This window comes from Lissotriton vulgaris, chromosome 7 (genome assembly GCF_964263255.1).
Source record: "Lissotriton vulgaris chromosome 7, aLisVul1.2, whole genome shotgun sequence".
NCBI lineage: Eukaryota > Metazoa > Chordata > Amphibia > Caudata > Salamandridae > Lissotriton > Lissotriton vulgaris.
In genome coordinates this window covers 481,994,312-482,017,690 of record NC_141695.1, presented here as the reverse complement: position 1 = coordinate 482,017,690, position 23,379 = coordinate 481,994,312, and the positions used below count along the sequence as shown (strand labels likewise).

General features: G+C 41.3%; 1 protein-coding gene across 1 annotated transcript in view; it reads left to right on the top strand.

Moving 5' to 3' along the window:
- The window catches only part of ABCC3 (ATP binding cassette subfamily C member 3), a 624,389-nt gene that overhangs the window by 333,972 nt on the left and 267,038 nt on the right, over positions 1-23,379 (top strand). Inside the window, exon 8 of the mRNA XM_086930544.1 lies at positions 13,904-14,122. Coding sequence (XP_086786670.1) covers positions 13,904-14,122 — 219 coding nt within the window. The remainder of the gene's footprint in view (positions 1-13,903; positions 14,123-23,379) is intronic.

Genomic DNA, 23,379 nt, shown 5'->3' with positions numbered 1-23,379 from the left:
GAGAGATGGAGAGGAAGAGAGAGCGCAGGAGGGAGAGGGAGGGCAGGAGGGAGATAGAGAGATGGAGAGGGAGGGCAGGAGGGAGAGAGAGGGCAGGAGGGAGAGGGAGGGCAGGCGGGAGGGCAGGATGGAGAGGGAGGGCAGGAGGGAGAGGGAGGGCAGGAGGGAGAGGGAGGGAGAGGGAGGGCAGGATGGAGAGAGAGATGGAGAGGGAGGGCAGGAGGGAGAGAGAGCGCAGGATGGAGAGGGAGGGCAGGAGGGAGAGAGAGGGCAGGAGGGAGAGAGGGAGCAGGAGGGAGAGAGAGGGCAGGAGGGAGAGAGAGAGCAGGTGGGAGAGAGAGGGCAGGAGGGAGAGAGAGGGCAGGAGGGGGCGCAGAACCCACCTCCACCGCCCTGAGCATAACTCCCACGCCCCCGACATGACAAACTCTCACCCGTGCTCCCCCCTATCCTCACTCCCCACTACCCCACTCTAGCGGCCAGACTCACAGAACACACCACCTCCCTCATCCTAACCCCTTATCCTCTATCCCCCCCATCCTTAGCCCCCACCATCCTACTGTCACTCCCTCCTTCTCCAGCCTACACTCATCCCTCAACTCACCTGCGCCGTCTTCCACTAGCCCCATCACCTACGCTACCAACCTCCCCCCTTCCTCATCCACGCCCCTTGCTCGCAATCTCTTCCACCCATCAAATGCCACCCCACCTACCACGGCCGAAGAACCCTGCACTATCGAGTGCACGTCCCGCCCCAATCGATCCAGTGCCCACCCCATTGCCCCACTCAATCACTCATCCACTGCTCTCAGTCCCAATACCATCCCCAATCCAACCCTGGACATGATCATATCCACCCTCCTACAAGTCAAAGAAGATCTTCTCACCATCAAAGAACTTCTTTTCGCACACCCCAGACACCCCCTACCCACCACTTCTGCGCCCAACAAGTACACCACTCGCCCCTCAAACCATTCTACACATTACTCCCCGCGCTGGCCCTCTATCTTCGATCGCAAGGCCACCGGCCGCCCCCGTCGCACCCTAAACCCCCTCTCTGACCGAGACCTATACACCCTACTCCGCTCATATGGCTCTGGTCCCACAAAACACCCACCCACCACACACTTTCCCATACCGACGATTCCCACAAATCCCCTCAGGCCCCCCACACTGAGCAACAGAAGCTCCGTCCCCAGTAATCTCAGAAAAGTCCCCCTCTCCCTTGAACACTCGTCCACTCTCCTCACCCCCAGACTAAAATGTATCCTGCTCAACTGCAGATCGGCCAGAGACACTCCTCCGGCATCGCGGATCTCATCTCATCAATGGACCTCGATCTAGCCATTCTGACTGAAACCTGGCTAACTGAAGCCTCCACACCTATAATGGACATACTAGTCCCCCCCAACTATCACATTATTAGACTCGACAGAAATGGCAAGACAGGCGGGGGAATCGCATGCATCTATAGGAGCAACCTCGATGTCACTAAAGGTCCCTCACCTCCTGCGAACTCATGTGCCTCGATATTGCTAGCGAGGGTAAACCTGTATGCTCCCTTCATGTCATCTACCACCCACCCGGGGACAACCTCGCCTTCACCCAACAACTCATGGACACGATAACCACCAACGCCGGTCGTCAGATCACTCAAATCTACTTGGGAGACTTCAACCTGCACTGGAACGACCAGAAAGACGCTGTGGTGAATAGCCTTAAAACTTTCCTCAACGCGCTTGACCTCACCCAAATCTGCAACAGTCCAACACATGAAAAAGGCTCTATCCTTGACCTTATCATCTCCAAAGAAGACTCTACCCAGCTGGAGGCAATAAAACCCTGTGACTGGTCAGACCACCACATTATCACCTTCTTCATCAACGAAAAGGTCAAACTTAACCCGGCTCAACCTGCCAAAACCAAGATCTGGAAGAGGGACATGAAGAATCTTAACCCAAACTCCTTGCCCGCCCACACAGGCAGTCGGCTACTTCCCCTGACGGGCGTCTCTGATGTTCATTCTCTGACCGACCTCTACCAAGACACTATGACTGCAATAATCAATGAAGCCGCCCCCCCTGCAACTGAAGAGAGTCTCCACCAAGACCTCGAGCCCATGGTATGATGGTAGACTCAATGAAGACAGACGTGCTATGCGCATGGCAGAGCGCACGTGGAGATCTGACCCCTCATGAATGCACCTTAGAACGCTTAAGAATAAGAGAAACGCCTACTTCAGAAAAATCAAACGCTCGAAATCAGTCTTCTTAAGCCAACAGCTGGATCAAGCAAAAAACCGACCAAGAAAACTGTTCGAGTTAGTCAAAACCCAAACCAAGACGCAACCTCTACAACCTAACAGCTCAACAAATGATATTCCAAGTTGTGAAGACTTTTCTGCCTTCTTCAAGCAAAAGACCGACAATATAAGAAGTGATCTTCTCAAGGATGTAAGTCGATACTCCTGTTCCATATGCATAACTAACACTCAACCTAAAAACAACGATTCATGGACGTCCTTCGACACCTATTCTGAAGAATCAATTCACAAGCTGCTCGGCACATTGAAGCCCGCCAATCACCTCACAGACCCCCTACCTGCCAATGCTGTTAAAGCCCTCACCCCCCTGCTCCTCCCACTCTGGACCAAAATCATCAACTGTTCCCTTCAACAAGGACTCATCCCAGACTCCCTCAAGATAGGGCAAGTCACGCCTATACTCAAGAAACCCACAGCTGATCCGGCCGACCTAAACAATTGCTGACTTATCACCAATATCCCCACTCTGGCCAAATTGCTAGAAAAATGCGTACAACTTCAACTGACAAAACACATTGATCAGTTTGACCTCCTCAACCCTCACCAATCAGGATTCAGAGCAAAACATAGCACGGAAACGGCTATGACACACATAATTGATGACGCCCTCCAAATCCTGGATCACAATGAGTCCTGCCTCCTCATCCTTCTTGATCTCTCCTCAGCATTTGATACCGTCAAACACGAGAATCTACTGGAGCTGTTAAATACCAGAATGGGCATATCCGGGACTGTTCTCAAATGGTTCACGTCCTTTCTACACAACCGGTCTCAGAATTTCAAGATCAATAACGCATTGTCCGCACCTGTGCCCGTAACACTAGGCGTCCCTCAAGGTTCCTCCCTATCCCCCACATTGTTCAACCTCGTCATGGAACCACTCACCGCTCCCAAACGCCACCTCCGATCCGCCAGCCATGCCCTCACCGCCGTCCCACGCATCCGCAGAGCCACCACAGGAGGAAGGTCCTTCTCCTACCTGGCCGCCAAGACCTGGAACTCCCTCCCGGCCGATCTGCGCCTGACTCAAGACCACCTCTCCTTCAGGAAGAAGCTCAAGACCTGGCTGTTCGAGCAGTAGCAGCACCCCCCCCCCCAAAGCGCCTCGAGACCCTACGGGTAGGTAGTGCGCTCTATAAATGTCTTTGATTGATTGATTGATTGACTACCTTGCTTCAAGCATCAAATGTACACTTCCATATGTATGCTGATGACACTCAACTCTACCTCAAGTTACAATCCCCTGAAGATGTCAAGCTTTTGAATGCCACACTAAGAAAAACCCAAGCATGGCTGGCCGATAATCACCTCAAACTAAATGCTCTGAAAACTGAGTTCCTTCTGATCTCACCTCCTGCGAAAAAGGCCATCACCCAAACCTGGCTCAATCAGCTAACCGCACTCAATGTCCAGCCCACCATCGTGGACTCTGCAAATTCTCTTGGCATCACACTTGACTCCAATCTCGACATGCAGCAGCATATTAGCAAAGCAACTAAGGGTGCCAACTTCCAAATCAACACGTTGAGAAAACTCAAACCCTTCCTACCACCCAAGGACTTCCAAACTGTTGTACAAGCACTAGTCATTCCTCGCATAGACTACGGAATTGTGGCTCTCAGCGGGCTCCCCTAACAACAACGGCACCACTAAGAGCCTCTCTGAACGCGGCCGCGAGACTCATCACTGGCTCAAGAAAACACTTGCATATATCCCCCGACTTAAAAGCCCTGAACTGGCTGCCTTTTGAAGCCAGAGTTCAGCTGAAAATTGCCTGTATGACACACTCGAATCACTGACAGAATTTCGAATACAGAAATATTGACCTACAAGAATATCGAGTCAACAATATCGAGGGCAAAAATATCGACATCCTATCTACAACATGGTAAGTACAAAAATATCGAGAAAAAAAATATCGATGTAAGAAATATCGATGTTAAAAATATCGTTTTTTTTTTAATATATAAATGTAAAATTAAGTCTATAAGACTAATAAATAAAATAAACATATTTAAAAGTATCTAATAATATTTAAAAGTAATAAATAATACATATATATTAAGAATACATTAATTAAATATATACAGTAAATATGTAATATATATGCACTGAACAATAAGTATTAATAATTATTTTACGAATTTATAAATTAATGAAATATATTCTAATTTACTAACACATTTACAAACATAAAAGACTAACATAAATAAAATGTAAGTAATATAAAAAATAAAATAAATATTTGATATTTTAACAATTAATTAAATAAAACGTTGGATAGCGTAAGGGTAAAAATTTCTATTCCTACTCCAGAGAGTGCAACAGTAGGGAAAACTGATCCTGAACTCAAAAAACACCCCTTTACCCAAGAACTGAAACTGACCCTGAACCCTAAAAATACCCCTTTACCCAAAAACTGAAAACTGACCCTGAACCCAAAAAATACCCCTTTACCCAAAAACTGAAAACTGACCCAGAACCCAAAAAACACCCCTTTACCAAAGAACTGAAAACTGACCCTGAACCCTAAAAATACCCCTTTACCCAAAAACTGAAAACTGACCCTGAACCCTAAAAATAACCCTTTACCCAAAAACTGAAAACTGACCCTAAACCCTCAAAATACCCCTTTACCCAAAAACTGAAAACTGACCCTGAACCCTAAAAATACCCCTCCTTTACCCAAGAACTGAAAACTGACTCTGAACCCTAAAAATACCCCTTTACCCAAAAACTGAAAACTGACCCTGAACCCAAAAAATACCCCTTTACCCAAAAACTGAAAACTGACCCTGAACCCAAAAAATACCCCTTTACCCAAGAACTGAAAACTGACCCTGAACCCTAAAAATACCCCTTTACCCAAAAACTAAAAACGGACCCTGAACCCTAAAAATAACCCTTTACCCAAAAACTGCAAACTGACCCTAAACCCTCAAAATACCCTTTTACCCAAAAACTGAAAACTGACCCTGAACCCTAAAAAACCCCCTTTACCCAAAAACTCAAAACTGACCCTGAACACTAAAAATACCCCTTTACCCAAAAACCCAAAACTGACCCTAAACCCTAAAAATACTCCTTTACCCAAACTTAATTAATATTATTTAATTAGCAATTAATTATTAATGAACAATAACAAATAAAGTAAATATATTAGCACATTAGCTGTAATTAATATAATTTAATAATTAATATTATTTTTCCCCAATTAAATAATTAACAGTAATTAAAAAATATATATAAATAAATTACTCTAATTAATGTAACTAATTAATATTATTTAATTACCAATTAATTAATAATGTTAAATATGTACAAAATAATAATAATTAATTAACTAATTAATATTAATTATTTCCCAATAAATTAAATATAAATTTTTAAAAACATATATTAATTAATTAATTATTATTAACTTACTCCCCACCCCATTCCCCTATAAACCCACATCCCGCTACAGAAAATATATATCAATTAATCAACTAATTTTTTTCCCAATTAATCAATATTAATTAGCAATTAATTATAATTAGTTAATTAATCCTACAAATTATTAATCAACTTACCATAATTAAATTACTTCCCACCCTATTCCCCTATAAACCCACAACTCGCTACAGAACATATATATCAATTAATAAATTAATTAAAATTATTTTCCTATTATTTTCACATAATTACCAATTCATTATAATTAATTAATAAATCCTACTAATTACTAATCAATTTACCATAATTAAATTACTTCCCACCCTATTCCCCTATAAACCCACAACCCGCTCCGGTACAAAAACATAAAATGTACTTATAAATTTATTTATTATTATATAACATTTATACACATATAATAGTAATTATTTTAAATACTTAAATTAAACATATAACACATACATAATAAAAAACTATACAATAATACAAATATCGATATTAGTGTCATCGAAATTAGTAACATCGATATATATGCTATCGATATTACTTACTTCGATATTACTTACATCGATATTAAGTATTTCGATATTACTTACCTTGGGCCGATATTCTGTCCTACGATATTCTTGCCTTCGATATTATGCACCTTCGATATTTCAGACTCGATATTATGGTAGGTCGATATTTCCTACTCGATATTTTAACTGTGTACCGACACACTCGGCCGTATACCACAAATCACCCAACTACCTCACTCACAAGCTGACTATATCAGGAGGCTCAAGATCCAACAGAAGCACAAAAAATCTCCTCCTGAAACCCCGTAGATTCCGGAAGGAAAAAACGCTCCTTCTCAGGAATGGCACCTAGGATCTGGAATGCACTCCCGCCAGAAACTAGGCTTATCCCCTCCACTGTACTCTTCAAGAAAGAGGTAAAAGCCATCCTTATGGCTAAGTTCACCTGAACCCTACTGTTACTGGAACAATAACATTACATGGCTCCTACATTATCGGCTACGTGAATGTTTATCTGTGTTAGACTCGTTTTTTTTGAGTGCTACTGGATCAAAATCATTACACGGATGTTATACTAGTGGTTTCCAGATTGCTTATTAGGGTTTATACTATGATTTGATTGCTCTGCTAACTTGAAATTCACTTACTACTGACTACTATACTGTTTTCAACAGTGTGTTTATACACCCTCTGGGGTGCTATTATCTTATTCGATTCAACATTGCACGGCTTCTATATTATTGTTTCCTGATTGTTATTAGTATGTATACTCTTTTGTGATTGCTACCTCACCTTGCAACTCATTCACTTCCGAATATTGTACTGTTTCAAGAGTTTGTCTACCCTACCTCCTATTTCTGTAAAGCGCTCTGATATCTGCAAAGATCTTGTCCGCGCTATATAAAACTTAAAAAATAAATAAATAAATAAATATAATGAACTTCACAATATTCTGGTTGGCAATGTTTTTGCCACTATATTTTGGGAGGTCTATGTTTTTGTTGCTATATTCTGACATACAACCCACAACACTTGAAATAACCTGGACTCTGTTCATTGCTCATGAGGTTGTCTTAACAAGGCTCAGCGTAGCTGAAAATATTTGGAGAGCAGTGGGTTAGATATGCTACAGTGAACACATGGTTTACACAACAACCCGTTTAAAAAACACACAGAGAGCAGGAGAGAGTATTCACTCATGCATTGCTATTTTATTTTTTCATTTCAAGGAATCAAAAAAATATTAGAGGAAATATTTTATTTTTTAACAATGCATGCCACTGACATAAGTAGGAGTAGGGCACATAAATCGTAAACAGTTTTAAAAGCGCATTCATATCTACTTCTCTTCAGCTTTAGATATACAGGTATGAATTTTAAAATCAATCCCTTGCTTCTGTGTTTATATGCATTACCATAATAGAGGTCACAAGTCGCATACTTGGGCTAGTGAAAGAGTCTCAGGTGGACATTCCAGTGAACTGATTCAAGGCATTAGTGAATACAACACATTAGTGCACATCAGTCCGTATGAACACAACCATAGTGAAGTCCACTTTAAAGAGAATGCCATTAAGCCATAAATAGGACGGGGTCTGTAATTTTGTTTCTAAGTCAGCAAGGCTGGTGGTAGTCAGGGACAACTTAAGCGTTTGGAGCGCCCTGGGCCAAGCCTATGTTGGGGATCACAGCCATCCTTAGTGCTGGTAACGCTCAGTGTGACAATCTTTTATGGCACCCCACCCCCAGGTAACCTCATTCTTTGTACCCTCACTACCACCCAGCAAACATGCGCCTCATCTCTCCATAGCCCCTCTCTGAAAGTCATTTTTTTTTTAAAGTGCTAGTAAAGGCTGGCTTTACTAATCCACTCTGCTATCCGCATAAAATACAGATCTGCTTTTTACAGCAATCCCAAAGGGGATGATGGACGGAGCATTTGAGCAAATCAAACACTCAACCCAGTCAACTAATCTGGGTTTAATCCATCACCATTCTTTAGCTCACTCCACCACCCCAGTTCAGACATGGCCATAGGCAAATCAGTCTGACCGTGTGCCTCATGGGAACAGTCCAGCCCGAACTGCGGAGCCATATCTTCCCTGGACCAGAAACAAGGATCCTGGGACCAGTTTCAGATTCATAATCCTCATCAGGCAGGCTATCTTGAATCCAGTGGTAGAGTAAACAAGGGACCCACGTCTGGGTATACCCTGCTAACTTAGGGCAAACAAAGCGATACAAAAGGGGATGATGGACGGAGCATTTGAGCAAATTAAACACTCAACCCCAGTTAACTGATCTGGGTTTAATCCATCACCATTCTTTAGCTCACTCCACCACCCCAATTAAGACATGGCCATATGCATCAGTCTGACCCTGTGCCTCATGGGAAAAGTCCAGCCCGAACTGCCAAGCCATGTTTTCCCTGGACCGGAAACAAGCATCCTGGGGCTGGTTTCGGATTCATAATCCTCATCAGCCAGGCTATATTGAATCCAGTGGTAGAGTGAAAAAGGAACCCACATCTGGGCATACCCTGCCAACTTAGGGCGAACAAAGCAATACCAAAGGGGATGATGGACGGATCGTTTGAGAAAATCAAACACTCAACCCCAGTCAACTGTTCTGGGTTTAATCCAGCACCATTCTTTAGCTTACTCAGCCACCCCAGTTCAGACATGGCCATAGGCAAATCAGTCTGACCCTGTGCCTCATGGGTACCGTCCAGCCCGAACTGCCAAGCCATGTCTTCCCTGGACCGGAAACAAGCATCCTGGGACCGGTTTTGGATTCACAATCCTCATCAGTTCCCATGAGGCACAGGGTCAGACTGATTTACATATGACCATGTCTGAACTAGGGTGGTGGAGTGAGCTAAAGAATGGTGATAGATTAAATCCAGATCAGTTGACTGGGGGTGAGTGTTTGATTTGCTCAAATGCTCTGCCCATCATCCCCTTTGGTATCGCTTTGCTTTTTACAGCAAGCATTTCAACTGCTGCGCAACTTCATGGTAAGTCAAAACTGTCCCTAGACAAACATCAGATCTCTCTGTCTAGCATGAACAATATTCACAGGAGTTATCATGACATTTGTATTGCTGCCTGAAAACTGCACGCACAAAGAACTCTGCAGCAGGTGCTTTTAAATCCTACATTATTGATAAAGACAGCACTTCACCTGAGGTCAGTGCCCCCATCCTCCCCAAATCCTCCCTCCCCCAGTCAGCACCCAGTTGGCCACACCAGTCACATAATCTCTGTGACCCCCTCCAATTTCTCAAATGAGAGATACTGATTTGATCTAAAAGACACTTTTTATGGATGTTGCATGAAACATAAACACAACATTTCTCTGCAAAATATTTGTAATAGTGTTGATATTCCTGTGAAATACAGGATTCAGAGAGGCAGGGCAATGGTTTTTTTTCTGAATTACTGAACTGCTGACTATTACCTGTTTCATTATGGATTTTGTGCATGAATAAAAAAGGTATTTTTTCATTTGTACCATGAGTGGACATCATCTTTATGAATATTAACTAAAGATTATGGGAAGCCTGCTTCATTTTGATTGAGTTTTTGCTATACTTAACATATAAATCTAGCAATGCACCCATTTGGTTCCCTCCCCTTTCTTTGGTCTGTGCAAAACCGGTATGTCATAGCAGGAAAGAGTTGCTTCTGGCTCCCCAAGGGCCTTTGTATAAGGTGAGATTTTTACATCAAGTCTGATGAAAATCACATTCAGAGCCAGGTTATTAAATGCCATCTTCAGTTATAAACTTTGATCTGGATTTTTCAAGATTTGTACAACACAACACTGTAAAGAAATCTGCAGAGTAGTATGAATGGCAAAAAATTGGGCTGGGCCACATTTACTATGTATCATGCACTAAAGCTGTTATCGATCATCAAAAACAATATGTTCGAGGCATATGAGCTGCAGATCATATACTTTTGCATAGATCGCCATCTGGTGTTGGGCTCGGCTGTTTTCACTTTGTTTTTGTCTTGGAAGATGTCTTTGTAGTCACGAGGTAAGTGTCTCCTCCCTAGGACAATAGTGTGCATGGGCATCAACTCCATCTTCAGATTGTTTTTGCCACAAAGGGTCACAATGGAGTAGTAAGAAATAGAAAGAGATGTCCAGGTGTAATGTATCTTAGTAAGATAGTACTATAACAGATAGAGGTATCTGGGGAGGTTGGTGGGTGCACACAAATCTGCAGCTCTACATGCCAAGAACAGATGCTTACTAGTAAGTAGCATTTTCCGTTTGAGGCATATGACATGCAGATCGTATACTTTTGCATAGACTATACAGCAGTTACTTCCTTAGCGGTGGCTACCTGTATCAGTTGCAATGGTCTGAAAAAGTGTTCTTAATACAGCCTGGCAAACAATAGCTTGTTGTATTGCCTGCACATCTGCACCATAGTGTTTTGTGAAGGTGTGTGGTGTATATTCAGTTGTTTCAGTCCATCTTATATGAGATACTTGTCTTTGTTAAAACCATTTCATTAAGATTGTGCAAAAGAATCCAGATCAAGGACAACGTTCAAGATTCGCAACAAAGAGAAAAACTGCTAATCTAGAAAAACAAAAGCTGCACTAAGCACAAGATGTATAAATTCCAAACCTTACCAAATATTTGATAAGGTAGTCATGATGACAAATCCAATCACCATCAATTTTAGATTGTATGTTCAGATCAATCCCTAAGTAAGCGGGTTAAGAATCCCGGGACTAAGCGAATGGATTGTATATATACAGTCATATGAATGCAGCCTGATGTATTGATGACTAACTTGGTCAATATGTAACATCCACTTTGCATGAGAGGACCAATTACATTTCTAAGGGAATTGATAGATGAAGGGCATTATTTAATTGTATGTTGATGTCAAATTTACATGTGTGTCTGGGACATCACATAGAACTAGTTTTATTTTCCGTTAACAGTGAAATGGTTTTAACAAAGACAAGTATCTCATATAAGATGGACTGAAACAATAATATCAATGAAATAACTAACTATTGACAAGGTGAGAATTGAATCTCGGATTTTTTTAACTAATCAAGTAGGGGTATCGAATATAGTCACATCACATGTTGCTCTGTGGGGGTCAACTAGTTCCTTCTCTTGGGTGACAATAGGCACATTTAATACGTATGTTTCCTCACTCCATATATTGGAGTGAACAGCCAGATACTAAAATAACTTATGGTGATTTTGGTACCATTCTTTATCACTTTTTCAGTGTGTTGGGGATTTAACCTCTAGGGTGGATCTATCTTGCTAGTGTTGTCATCTTGGGTGATGTTTTCTGCACACAGATTCTTAGAAGCCTTTGGGATTTGGATGTTTTAATGATGGATAGGTAGTTTTGTATAGATGTTAGGAAAATGTTTGGGTATATTGTGATATTTTTATATGAAATTTTTGCAGCCTTGATAAAGCCCTGCCGGGCAAAACACGCGTCGGCTGCTGTATGTATTTGGAATAAAAATTGGTTACCGACTTTTCAACGTGGATTTGGATCATTTTGGTGGAGTTTCCTGTGCAATACAGCACACATAAGATTGGACATTACAACTGTGAATCATTGTTCATTTATAACAAATGAACTGTCTGAGGAACTTCATCAAAGAGAAACAGTTGGTTATAACTAATATCAAGAAAAACATCAATGACAAATATACCCCAATAATAAATTAATGTCTATCCTGTAGATGTACTGAGAAAGAGATCCACATCTTAATAGCCTGCAATAGTACGCCTGACCTCATGCAAAAATCTGTGTTTTTACCCATGGGATGGACTCAGAAAAGCACAAAATGCTGTTTGTGTTACATTTAGAGGTTAAATACAAAGGTGGTTCTGTTGGGTAGTGAGAAATTACTATAAAGGAAGGCTAGATCAGCTCAATACATATTGAAAAAACATCTTTGAAAACAAGCAACTAGGAAATAAAGTCTTTATATTTAGTGAAAAGCAATCACGATACATAAGAATTACTTCATTCTATGATGCCACAGGTTTCAATAAATGGTAAAACCGTTAAGGAAACATGTGATGAACGTGACTGTTGGTGAGCAAAGTGATCAGTGCATTAAATCCAGTGACACATATATACAAATTATACATAGGGAAGTAAGATGGCCAGAGTGTTCAATTAGTACTCCAAGGAGACAAGGGGTAACTATACAATCTCCTGGATCGTGATCGTGGTCGGAACCACAGCACATTCTTCCGCGATTTGCTTCACTTGAACACGGGGTTTGACCTTTTGGCTACCCACCAGGCTGCGATATCTCTACCTGTTCCCCATACTGTCCCTTGTCTTGATAAAGACCCGCCGCGACCACCAACTGGGGCGCATTAGGGTCGAAACGTCGACGCTTACCACTGGTCCAGACACTCCAGGAGCTTGTACAGTTACCCCTTGTCTCCTTGGAGTACTAATTCAACACTCTGGCCATCTTACTTCCCTATGTATAATTTGTATATATGTGTCACTGGATTTAATGCACTGATCACTTTGCTCACCAACAGTCACGTTCATCACATGTTTCCTTAACGGTTTTACCATTTATTGAAACCTGTGGCATCACAGAATGAAGTAATTCTTATGTATCGTGATTGCTTTTTACTAAATATAAAGACTTTGTTTCCTAGTTGCTTGTTTTCAGAGAAGTTTTTTCAATATGTTTTGAGCTGATCTAGCCTTCCTTTAAAGTAATTTCTCACTACCCAACAGAACCACCTTTGTATTAAACCGCGCTTACCCAGGTTCTGAGGGACATAGGGTCACCCCTTTTATGTAAACCTGTGTTACATTTAGAGCTACATTCCAGCTCAAAAAAAGTTTTGGGCTGAAAATTATAGACCTCATTAACACTTTTTTCCCCCGTTTGAGCATGTCAATTTTATAACTTTGCACTGATGCAAAGTGTTGATACATTCCTATTTGTGCAGGGAGGTGTGTACAACCTATTGCCAACAGTGTTAATTGGTGAAATGAAGTGCTTGTGGCAAAATTGATAATTTATCCAGTGTTGCAAGAGCATGCTGCAGTAGGCCAGCCAAAGGGCTACTACAATATTACAATAGCTGATTTCACCTGTAACTAAGAGGTTATTAGTTCCTTCACTGTGTGGATGAGAAGGAGGGGTGGATTTAATGTATACTAAGTACTTGGTATCTCACGGTTTCTTTCAGAGGTACATTTCCATTCTTGAAGCATCGATTCTTATTTTAGATTTTAATCCTCCACCGTACTCCCCCCTGTCTTTCTCTCATAGTTAGTTTTATCAAGTTGTGTTAAATTGCTTAGTACCAAAAGTTCTGTGATCGTATACTGTAGAAATAAATTTAAACATAACGAAGGGCATTGTACTACATGCAAATAAAATTGGTGCTAGATCAACACTCTAAAAAAGGCACATATTTGAAATGTGCATGTACATCTTACCACAGGTGCTAAATTGGCAATTTATCATACAGGCCTATATCTACATTGTGATTTTTAATGGTTTTGCAGACCAATTTATTCATGATCTGTAAAATATTCCTGGCATATGTTTGCGATTTGGTCTAAAGTGTTGGCTTTTATTTCCAGAACCCAAGATGTGACATTCAGTAGCAAATCCCCGAACATGCTGAATCATGTAGATGAAGAACCAGCAGAAAAAGAAGTTCTAATTAGTAATAACAAGCACCAGAAAAAACCCTCTCTCCTGAAGGTGCTGCTGTCTACATTTGGACCCTTCTTCCTGATTGGTTCTTTCTATAAACTGTTTCAGGACCTACTTTCATTTGTGAATCCTCAGTTACTAAGGTAATTTATGCCTTGTTATTCTAATGCATTTAAGCTGTGTTACTGTATAGAGCCAGTGGATATTGAAATGCAGAGTTAAAGTTACCAAAAGGATGATCTGCACTCTCTTGTCTTTTGCACAACCATTTGACCGTGTATCAATAAAGATCAGTGATTTCAGACCATTAAATTCCCTAATGATAAAGTATATTATTTACAGGATATAGAAACATCTAATTTAGCTATATAAAAATCAAGTTGTTATTATCTCTTAACATTTTCTTTTTATTTACTTGTACCTTATTATAAAACGCATTTTACATCACTACCATTGCAACAGATTATTATACAGGTAAGGCCAGGGGCAAGTGCTAGGTATAAGGCTACCGATTGTGCGAAAGCTACGACTAAATTTTCTAATTAAGTAATATTTTTGTAAGTAATACTTAGGCCATAACATTTCTGTCAGGCGATACTTAGGTATAACATTCAGTTACCATACCATGGAGGAAAGGAAATAAAGAATAGGTTGGTGGATGAAATCATAAAAAAACATTTGTACACAGGTCATACACAGTAGAGGTAACCTGTTGCTCTGATCCGCTCAAGATAAAGGGCCATATTACCAAGATGTGCGTTAAAAAACGCACACCGCACATTTCCCTATCGCCGGCTATCACCGGATTTTATCGCCGTGTTAGCGCATCATTATCAACGTGCAACACGTAGGCAATATTAAATCCGGCGATAGCCGGCGATAGAGAACAATAGCGCGTGAAAACAAGAGTTGTTGTCAAGCGCTAATGTGTGCCTTGATAATATGGGGGGTGGATTCAGCTTTATGATCCACACCCCCATGTTATCGATGCCTAACACCTGATCAGAGCAGGCGTTGGGAGACCTGCAATAAACGAGTTTATCGCAGGTCTCCTTCTCTAAACGCCTTACTTGGTAATAGGGTGTTACCACCTCCAACCACATTTTACATGTGGTTGGACGTGGGAACGCCCACTTTGAATGTCATTAGCGATGTTTCTCGCTGACATGCAAAGTAGGCTTGAGGCAGTCGTTAGCATGCCCTTGTTAATAGGGCGCTAGAAGTATCGCCGCTTTCTCTGCACAATTCGCCGAAAAAGCGGTGATACTTCACTTTGGTAATATGGCCCAAAGGGTCCAGAAGAGCTTCAGTAGGAAGAAAAACGTATTATGGAGAGTGGAATTTCAGCTGTGTTTTCTATGTTGCATGTACAAAGATCAACAAGATTTGGCCAAAAGTAGCTAGTGAGAAGCTCATTGACAATCAAGAAGTGTTAAAGAGAGCATTTCACTGCACTTTGTCCAGACAGTGATTGAGATGCAGAAAACTGACTGAATGGTCTACATTTATTGTCTAAATAAGGAACCCTGTGATTAAACAAAGATAAAAATAATGTCTTTCAATAAAAACTCCATTATTATTAAAGAAGCAATGGTGAGGACAATAGGTCTCACCTATGAGGCCTATTGGCTTTTCCAATGTTTTTAGCTATGCAGTACAGCATCGATCTGATCAGCAAGCCCAATAGAAAATAAAAAGTTGCAATGATGTGGCTGCCACTTCATTTTGTAGGCATGTTCATACTTTTAACACAGATACATGTGTCAACAGAATGACACAGGTTTTTATTTTATTTTTACTTACAAATCCGAGATGGATCGTCATATAAAAAAAACTAGTACAAAAGCCTTTTTTTTAAAGGTAACATGAAAATACTTTTTATAAAAAATTAATGAATTTTTTATGAAATTAATAAAAACTTTTGTAGGAAAGTGCCCCTTTTTTACATGGTCATCCCCACTTTTTGACCGGTATTTGATGCAATTTTGACAGGTTCCTGCTATCCAGATCCCCAGTGCCAGAACTTTTTCCCTAAAACTGTACAGTTGTTTCCCCAATGGGAAACACCTTTTGCACCACCTGTAAGTCCCTAGTAAGTGGTACCCTTGGTGCCTAGTGCAGGGATACTAAAGAGGGTCCCTAAGGGCTGCAGCATGTATTGTGTCTCCCTAAGAGACCCCTTAGCACCCTCATGCAAACTGCCTTAGCAGGCTGCCTGACATGGTGCAGAGAAAAGTGAAGATACAACATGGCACGCGTCTTCTGTGTGCCATGCCTGCAAAACACTGCGTGTAATATACAGCCCTAAGGCAGGGTGCATTATGTTACTTGTGATGACCTATCTGTATGAGCAGATATGACACTGTAATGCCCATGTTGATTCTTGAACATTGCCTGTGAACGGGGAAGCCATCTTGAGTATATGTACTGGGCACTGGTGATTACGATTTCCTCAACTACACGATGGCTTCACTGAAACTAAAAAAGTTTGGTATCAAACATCTCGTAATAATAAGCCCACACTGATTCCAGTGCTGGAGTTTTTAATACATGCACCTAGAGGGCCCTTTAGAAGTGTTCCCTGAAAAACTACCGACTACTAGTGTACTGGCTGACTTGTCCTGACCGACCTGTCCCAACAGATGAGTTTCTGACCCCCTAAAGGTGAGAGCTCACGATCTCTGAGGTCAGAAACAACACCTGCTCTGGGCAGAGGTGTTGTCCTCCAGAACGGGATGGCTAAATAATCAGCATATCAAGGCATAAGGCTTCAAAGGCCTCTACTGCCTATGATATTGCAACCCCGGCTTTCCCAGTCAGGGGAATTGCCAACCGCCTACCCTAAGCCCATCCGGCACCAGGACTGGTGGGAAGGTTTGCTAGTCAGGAGGTGTGTTCCTTATCAGGCTAGTACCAGCTACCGATTTACCATGTTGCCGCTCTCCGACCAGCCTGACGCAGCCCCCTCTTGACGAGATAGCTGTGCTCCTAAAGGTCAATTCTGTCCCCTCACCTTGTGTGTGGACACCAGGACTGACTGGAGCTGTACAGCACCAATAAGCTGGGTACTGGGCCTCTTGCAGCAACCATGGCTCGCTTAAGTCCAGTCGGGGCTCTAACAGGACCGAGACCCAGCAGCTATCGAGGGAAACGAGTACCACAGAGTCCTACTTCCAGGGTGGCCCAACTGTTGTGATTTTGCATTCTCAGCCGGCGAGACCAACAACCACGAGGGACTTTGACACACAGAGCCCAGCTGCCCCATCTACCCTGCACCCAAGGGCCCCAGCCTGGTTACCCATGAACCAACTCTGCCCCCTTGCTCCCAGAAACCTTGTGACTGGAGCCCTCCATTGGGCGGTCCGGGACGTGTCCCCAAGCCCCCCTATTCAGCTTGTTTCTTTCTTCCTTCCTCCAGGGTGGTGCACAACACACCCAACCCGACAAGCACCTCTGCACTTGGACCCCACAGCACAGGATACAAGTAACTGCTGGTTGTACTTTAGACCTTTTCTCCTATAATACAGCATTGCTGCGTAAAGAAGCATTACATTGAACTGTTTACTTATCTGTGAAATTCAATATATATATATTTTTTAAGTTTTCTATAGCGCGAACTAGACCCAAGACATCGGTATCAGAGCGCTTTACGTGAGCACATTCATTTTTGGTAGGCAGAGGGAGATTACATGATTTGCCTAGAATCACAGGATGTTGAGCATTGTTGCCAAGACTCGAACCCTTGGCCCAGCTTTGAGGTCGAAAAATCTAGCCGTAAGGCTCCATCCTCTCCCCTAAAATTAAAAATGCACTTACTTGATAATTAAGTTCTTTGTATCAAAATGTATATAAAGATATGACTTATTTTTCTAAATTGGTGTCATATTTATTCTTGAGTGTGTGTCTTATATGTTGCCTCTGTGAGTACAACTAATGCTTAGCACTACGCTCTGATAAGCCTAAGATTCTTGCCCACACTACCACAAAAAGGAGCATTTAATGATATAATGTTTGCCCCAGGAAACCAATAAGGGTTGCCTGGATTCTTTACACAGTGTACCTCATTCTGGTCCAGGAGGAAGCAGAGCCGATATGTGACTAAGCGCTTCACTCTGTTACATCTTCCTGGGGTCCTATCTAGCCATAATGAAAGTTATTTTCAGACCAGGTCCAGTTAAAATTGAGTTTTGAGACCTGATGTGTGACTGATTACTATATCACTGATAATTAACTATTAAATTGAGTAGTGTAGGTTTATAATCTTAGATCCTGAAGAATTGCCATTTGATCCTGTGTGGACAGACAGAGGCAAGTAACATGCTCACCACAATATATAACCAATCGACACACCTTGCTCATTAAAGATCATCGCATCCCAATTGAACATCACATTTGTACTAAGGGCAGCAAGCTTTTTATTAAAATATTCTGATACTAAGCATCACTGTACCTATGTTCATCCACCTCTCACCACCACACTACATACACAACACAACCCATACACCCACACTTCACCATATGGCATTTAAAAAATCTCCGGCAAAGAGCCACCTAGTAGATGCCCATCGGGCATTTCAGCACTGGCCCGATGAGGAGCATGCCGAAATGATGAAGCATGACACCTTTCAGGGTGCGTGAGGGCGCTTGCTCCTATTTGGGCTTTTTCCTTAAACTTGGAACATGAGAACTATTTTTTCCTCCCTTCATTCCCTTGTTTGAGAGGAACTGCACACCCTTGGTTTTCATTTGCTATATAAAGAGCCAGCTTCCTACACAGGGAAGTGGGTGTTGGGTGAAGCTACCCACCAGAAGGAAGGGTGAAGCAATATGGCAGGCAAGGGGAAACAACATGAATGAGAGAACATGGACAAATGGATGAAAAGGTGTAACATAGAGCACCGGGTATGGAACACATGGGCGAGAAAGAGCAACATGGGACATGAGAAACACACAAGATAGACTCTCATGGAGTGATAAACAAAAAGAGTTCCCTAAAAGCAAGCAGAATAAGCATGGAAGCCAGCCAATCAAAGAGATGTGAAAGAGGCTATGTTGCCTGGGTGTATCAATTATAAAATAGACAGCCTGAAACAATGAAAACCATCCAATAGAAAGTTAGCAAGTTAGAGTCACAGTAAAACCAACTAATGACACGCAGTTGGTCGGGTGCAAGCTTTTTCATGTTCTTAGTAAGCCCACAATATGACTTTTGCAACAGTACAGCATACAGTTTCTGGGAGGCTTGGCTAAAACTGACTATTACTACCACATTCTGGATAAAAATGTTATAAAATAACTTTTATGATGAGCTTAAAAAGTGCAGTTTGTTAAAGGACATGGTAGTTTTTAACATGACAAGCCTGTGCAGCTGAGCTGAAATCAAAGAAGACTAAACCCACATGCAAAAGAAGTTCTAGCTGCATAGAAAACTTACTTTTGAAGCCGTCTTGCAAATCAAAGTTACTTTAACAAGGTCCGTTTGGACGCTTTGTATGCTCTAAAAGTCTTCAAAGAAGATGCTGTTCTTGGCCAACGTTTTCGGTTCTGACATATTTTAATTTTTGTACTGTCAATTTTTTGATTTTTACTTATTAATCATCTCCAAAACACAAAGAAACATTTTCTCATCAGAAACATAGTATGAGGCAAAACACCAGTGATCACAGAACTGTTGATCGTTATAATTGTCCCCGAGTGACAAAGGATCCTCTGCAGTCAGACATTGATTAATGTCAAAGACAGTGTATCTACCAAGTGGATAAACATATTTGAAGATTGTTAAAAAGTTATGGTCAAGTACCTGCACATTTATGACTTGGTTATTTGATTGGTGCAGACTGCAATCTGCTAAGTGCACCTATTTGAGGGAAGCCAAATAATAAGCCAAATTCAATCCAGGAGAAGCTAAACTATGAATTCCTGCACACCTTACTTCTAAACTTGTCATTGTCCTTTACAGTATTGGCAGAGAATCTAGGGAACACTATTCTGCTCCCTGGTTTTACAACTTCACCCCCACCACAAATAAAATGATGTTTTCGGGAATTGGTAAAATATTTTTTGTCCTCTTCAAATTAAAAAGCTTTGCTCTATACTTAACATATCATCGCACTGATATACAAAAGCTTAATTGTGTCACTCTCTTGGCAAGACTCTCTGACCTAAAAGCATTTACGTCTATATCCTCAAAAAGACCGCACCTAAAATCTTTAATTCTACCTTGATTTTATACCGCTTGCAGGTATACTTTGGTCTAACGTGTAGCCTTTTCAATTAAAGCACCTACCTCAATACTTAATGAGATATCCAGCAAGGTTGCTTGTTTACTCCATCCCTTCTCTTGTCATACAAAAATGCGTTTTACCCCTAGGTACATAAGGACTTGCAGGATGTAATCCTGTTACAATCAGACAATTGAGTTATTCCACCAAGAAATGCAAAAGCACTCAAAGTACAATTGGTGGCTGTTAACACATATTATAAACAAAACAATCTAGGAATACATTTGAAAAATTCACAGCCATGACATTAAGAAAATGGCATCGAAGAAGGGGCTTTCAAAATTTCACCTTGGATGAGTAGTCTTTGCAAGAGGTCATCTCATATTTTTCTCTTGGTGTTGATATCTGCGAACACATAATGTAAAGCATCAAATGGAAATCCGTTTTAAAATGTATGAGGTAACATGATGACTAAATCTGTGGCCAAGTCAACAGCACTTTTCATTCCAACAGCACTTTTCATTCTAAACTAGGAGGCGAAGTTTCCTTTAGAACAGAACCTCTGCTTAAGTAATCCAGTAAGTCATTTGGCAGTATTATAAAGAATGAAATCCAAGAAGCTATTACTGTTTCTAAATGGTTTCCCAATAGTATTCCTTGAATTTGACATCAGACACAAATATTTAGTCAATCTGTTGATTTGTTGCTGAGCAAGTAATATGGTATCCCAGAAAGTGCCTACTTTGAAGGATAGGTTAAGTGTAAGAATGTACTAATTACTAATAGAGATCCTTTCTAAGATGGTCAACAACCAATGGATAGAGCTCTACCAGTCAAGACACTGTCTTAATACCATTCTCTATCACAAGTCCACAAAAAGGAATTTGTTTGGCCGTAAACTTTGAGGTAAATGTCCGAAAGCAAAGTGGTATATTCTATGTACTGAACAGTGTTGGGTTAAGACATTGAGGATCTGAGAATAAGGTGTGACAAGATTTAATAAACATCTAGCAGGCTTCTCATTTTACCAACTCCACTTTTTAGCTCTATCCGTCCATTACTGCTCTTCTAACGTCATGCACTGTAGTTTTTTGTAGGCCCCACCCTTCCATCATGGCGTCCTACAAAAAAGATGCCAGTGCCAAAGGCAAACCTGTCTGCGCTTGTCCATGCCTAGCTCCAGAGCCTTTGGTTCATTCACCTCACGATGACCATGCATAATCATATATTGCTCTCAGGATCTTCTTGCATAATGTTCACATAGTAAGTGGCCTTCAGTGTCCAAATCGTACTCGCTTTTAGGACCCGCTCCCTGTTTGTCATGTAGACACATATTTGACCTCAAGTCACATAGTCCATTACAGGCGTCATTTGGTGGGCTTTCAACTAAGAGGGATAGCCCTAATTGCTTGCCCCTGAATGCCAGTTTGCTACCAAGCACATGCTTGACTAGATTTCAGGTTTGTAAACAACCGGATGTTTTGTTTCTCACGGAAACATGGCTTAGTGAATCCTCAAGACATTGCAAATGCTGTTCCTAAGGGCTTTTCCTTAGTTCACCAAGACTGCCCACTCCACACAGGTGGTAGTTAAGTATTGTTCCACTGCTCTCATTTCGTCTGCATAATTCTTTTATTGGATACTCATGGGTAGATTTTTTTTAAATGAATCCCCACTTGTTCTTTTCAGGAGCTCATTAATAGCACCTACCAAGTTACTTGGGTAATTTTACGAAATCCTTAGCCAGGATACTCACCCCATTTACTTTCAAGTAGATAAAAATCTCTATTTATCGATTTACGAGATTCTATCATCCTCATTGACAACTTTGCTGATCTGCCAACTCTTCTGATCCACATTCTGCAGCCCTCTTAGATGTTAGATATTCTCGCAATCTAGTCCAGATAGTGTACAGCCAAGCATACCTTTGGACATGCTGATAAGGAGGAATAAGAACACTTAATGTGTAGCTGCATTAAACAAACAAGTAGGCCTCAAAGCCTATACTGCATAAAGGGTTTTTTTGTACTGGATAGGATGAGGCAATGGCCATTCTGCTCCTGAACAGGTAGGGTGTCTCTAAGGTGGAGCCCCTGAGGCTGATGTACTTCTTGCACAATGTCAATCTTCATCATCAGAATGCTCATCTACAAAGCTGGACCTTGAACCCAACCTCGAACTGCCTCTGCTTAAAAGTCCCCAACTAGCCTCTGTTTTTTGCCATTGCATAAGCAGTCCAACTTTTTTCTCTTCAGACTTTTGTATTGTTGCAGGCAGTGGAAGATTCAAGTTGTCAAAATAAAGACCCAGCAGCACAAAGAACCTCTTACACCTAGTACAAGACATAAATAGAGTGCCAACATTGAAAAAACATAAATAGAGTGACAACATTGAAAAAACACGAGAATAGCTTTGTGGCCTGTCCTTCTTCGGGTCTGTGCTAATTGCTTTGTTTTTATCTTAGTGTCCAGGTCTTAAGTCTCAATTTCTGCACTGTTTTTCGTATCTGATGCCATATATGCTTCTTAATCCAATGACAGAAGAAATAGTGTTCCAGGAAAGAAACTTTCTTCATTTTAGGGCGTGCATAGGTCTCGCCTACAGAAAAGGTTTGCTATCTATTGTCAAAAGACATTTTGTACATTCTCTGGAGCATAGCTTCCATACCATAGTTTTGATTTGGTGACGTGTGTTTCCACTGCTTAAGTTCAGGTAACTATATTTTTGTTTGCTTTCCGCACTCCAATTGAAGTGCATGCATTTTCTTTTTCTCTCCCCTGTCTATACTATTCTGCTTTAGCAGTGCATTTGAAGAAGTTTTTGGTACCCATTGCTCACTTGCAAAGCAGTGTTTGTTGTCACAAGAGATTTCCATTTTGCTTATTTAATTGGTACTAATGCAGTCACCTGAGCTACTTCTAGCTTTCTAATTTCAGCTCAAGCTTCAGTATCCTTTCTTTTAACTAAGCTTGGCTTGTGCTTTTGTCAGCTCAATTTAATATTAGGAGCTGAGATTACGAGGCCCATGCAGCATACTTGGGTATTTCTGTAGTGGTTTACTTCACATTTGCAGTTAAGTTCACTTCTTGCTATGAACACTTAGCGGATTTCACTGTTCCTGGTGACTTTAAGCTGCCTCACTTCGTACCCTAAAAGAATTGCATGTAATCGTAAATGTG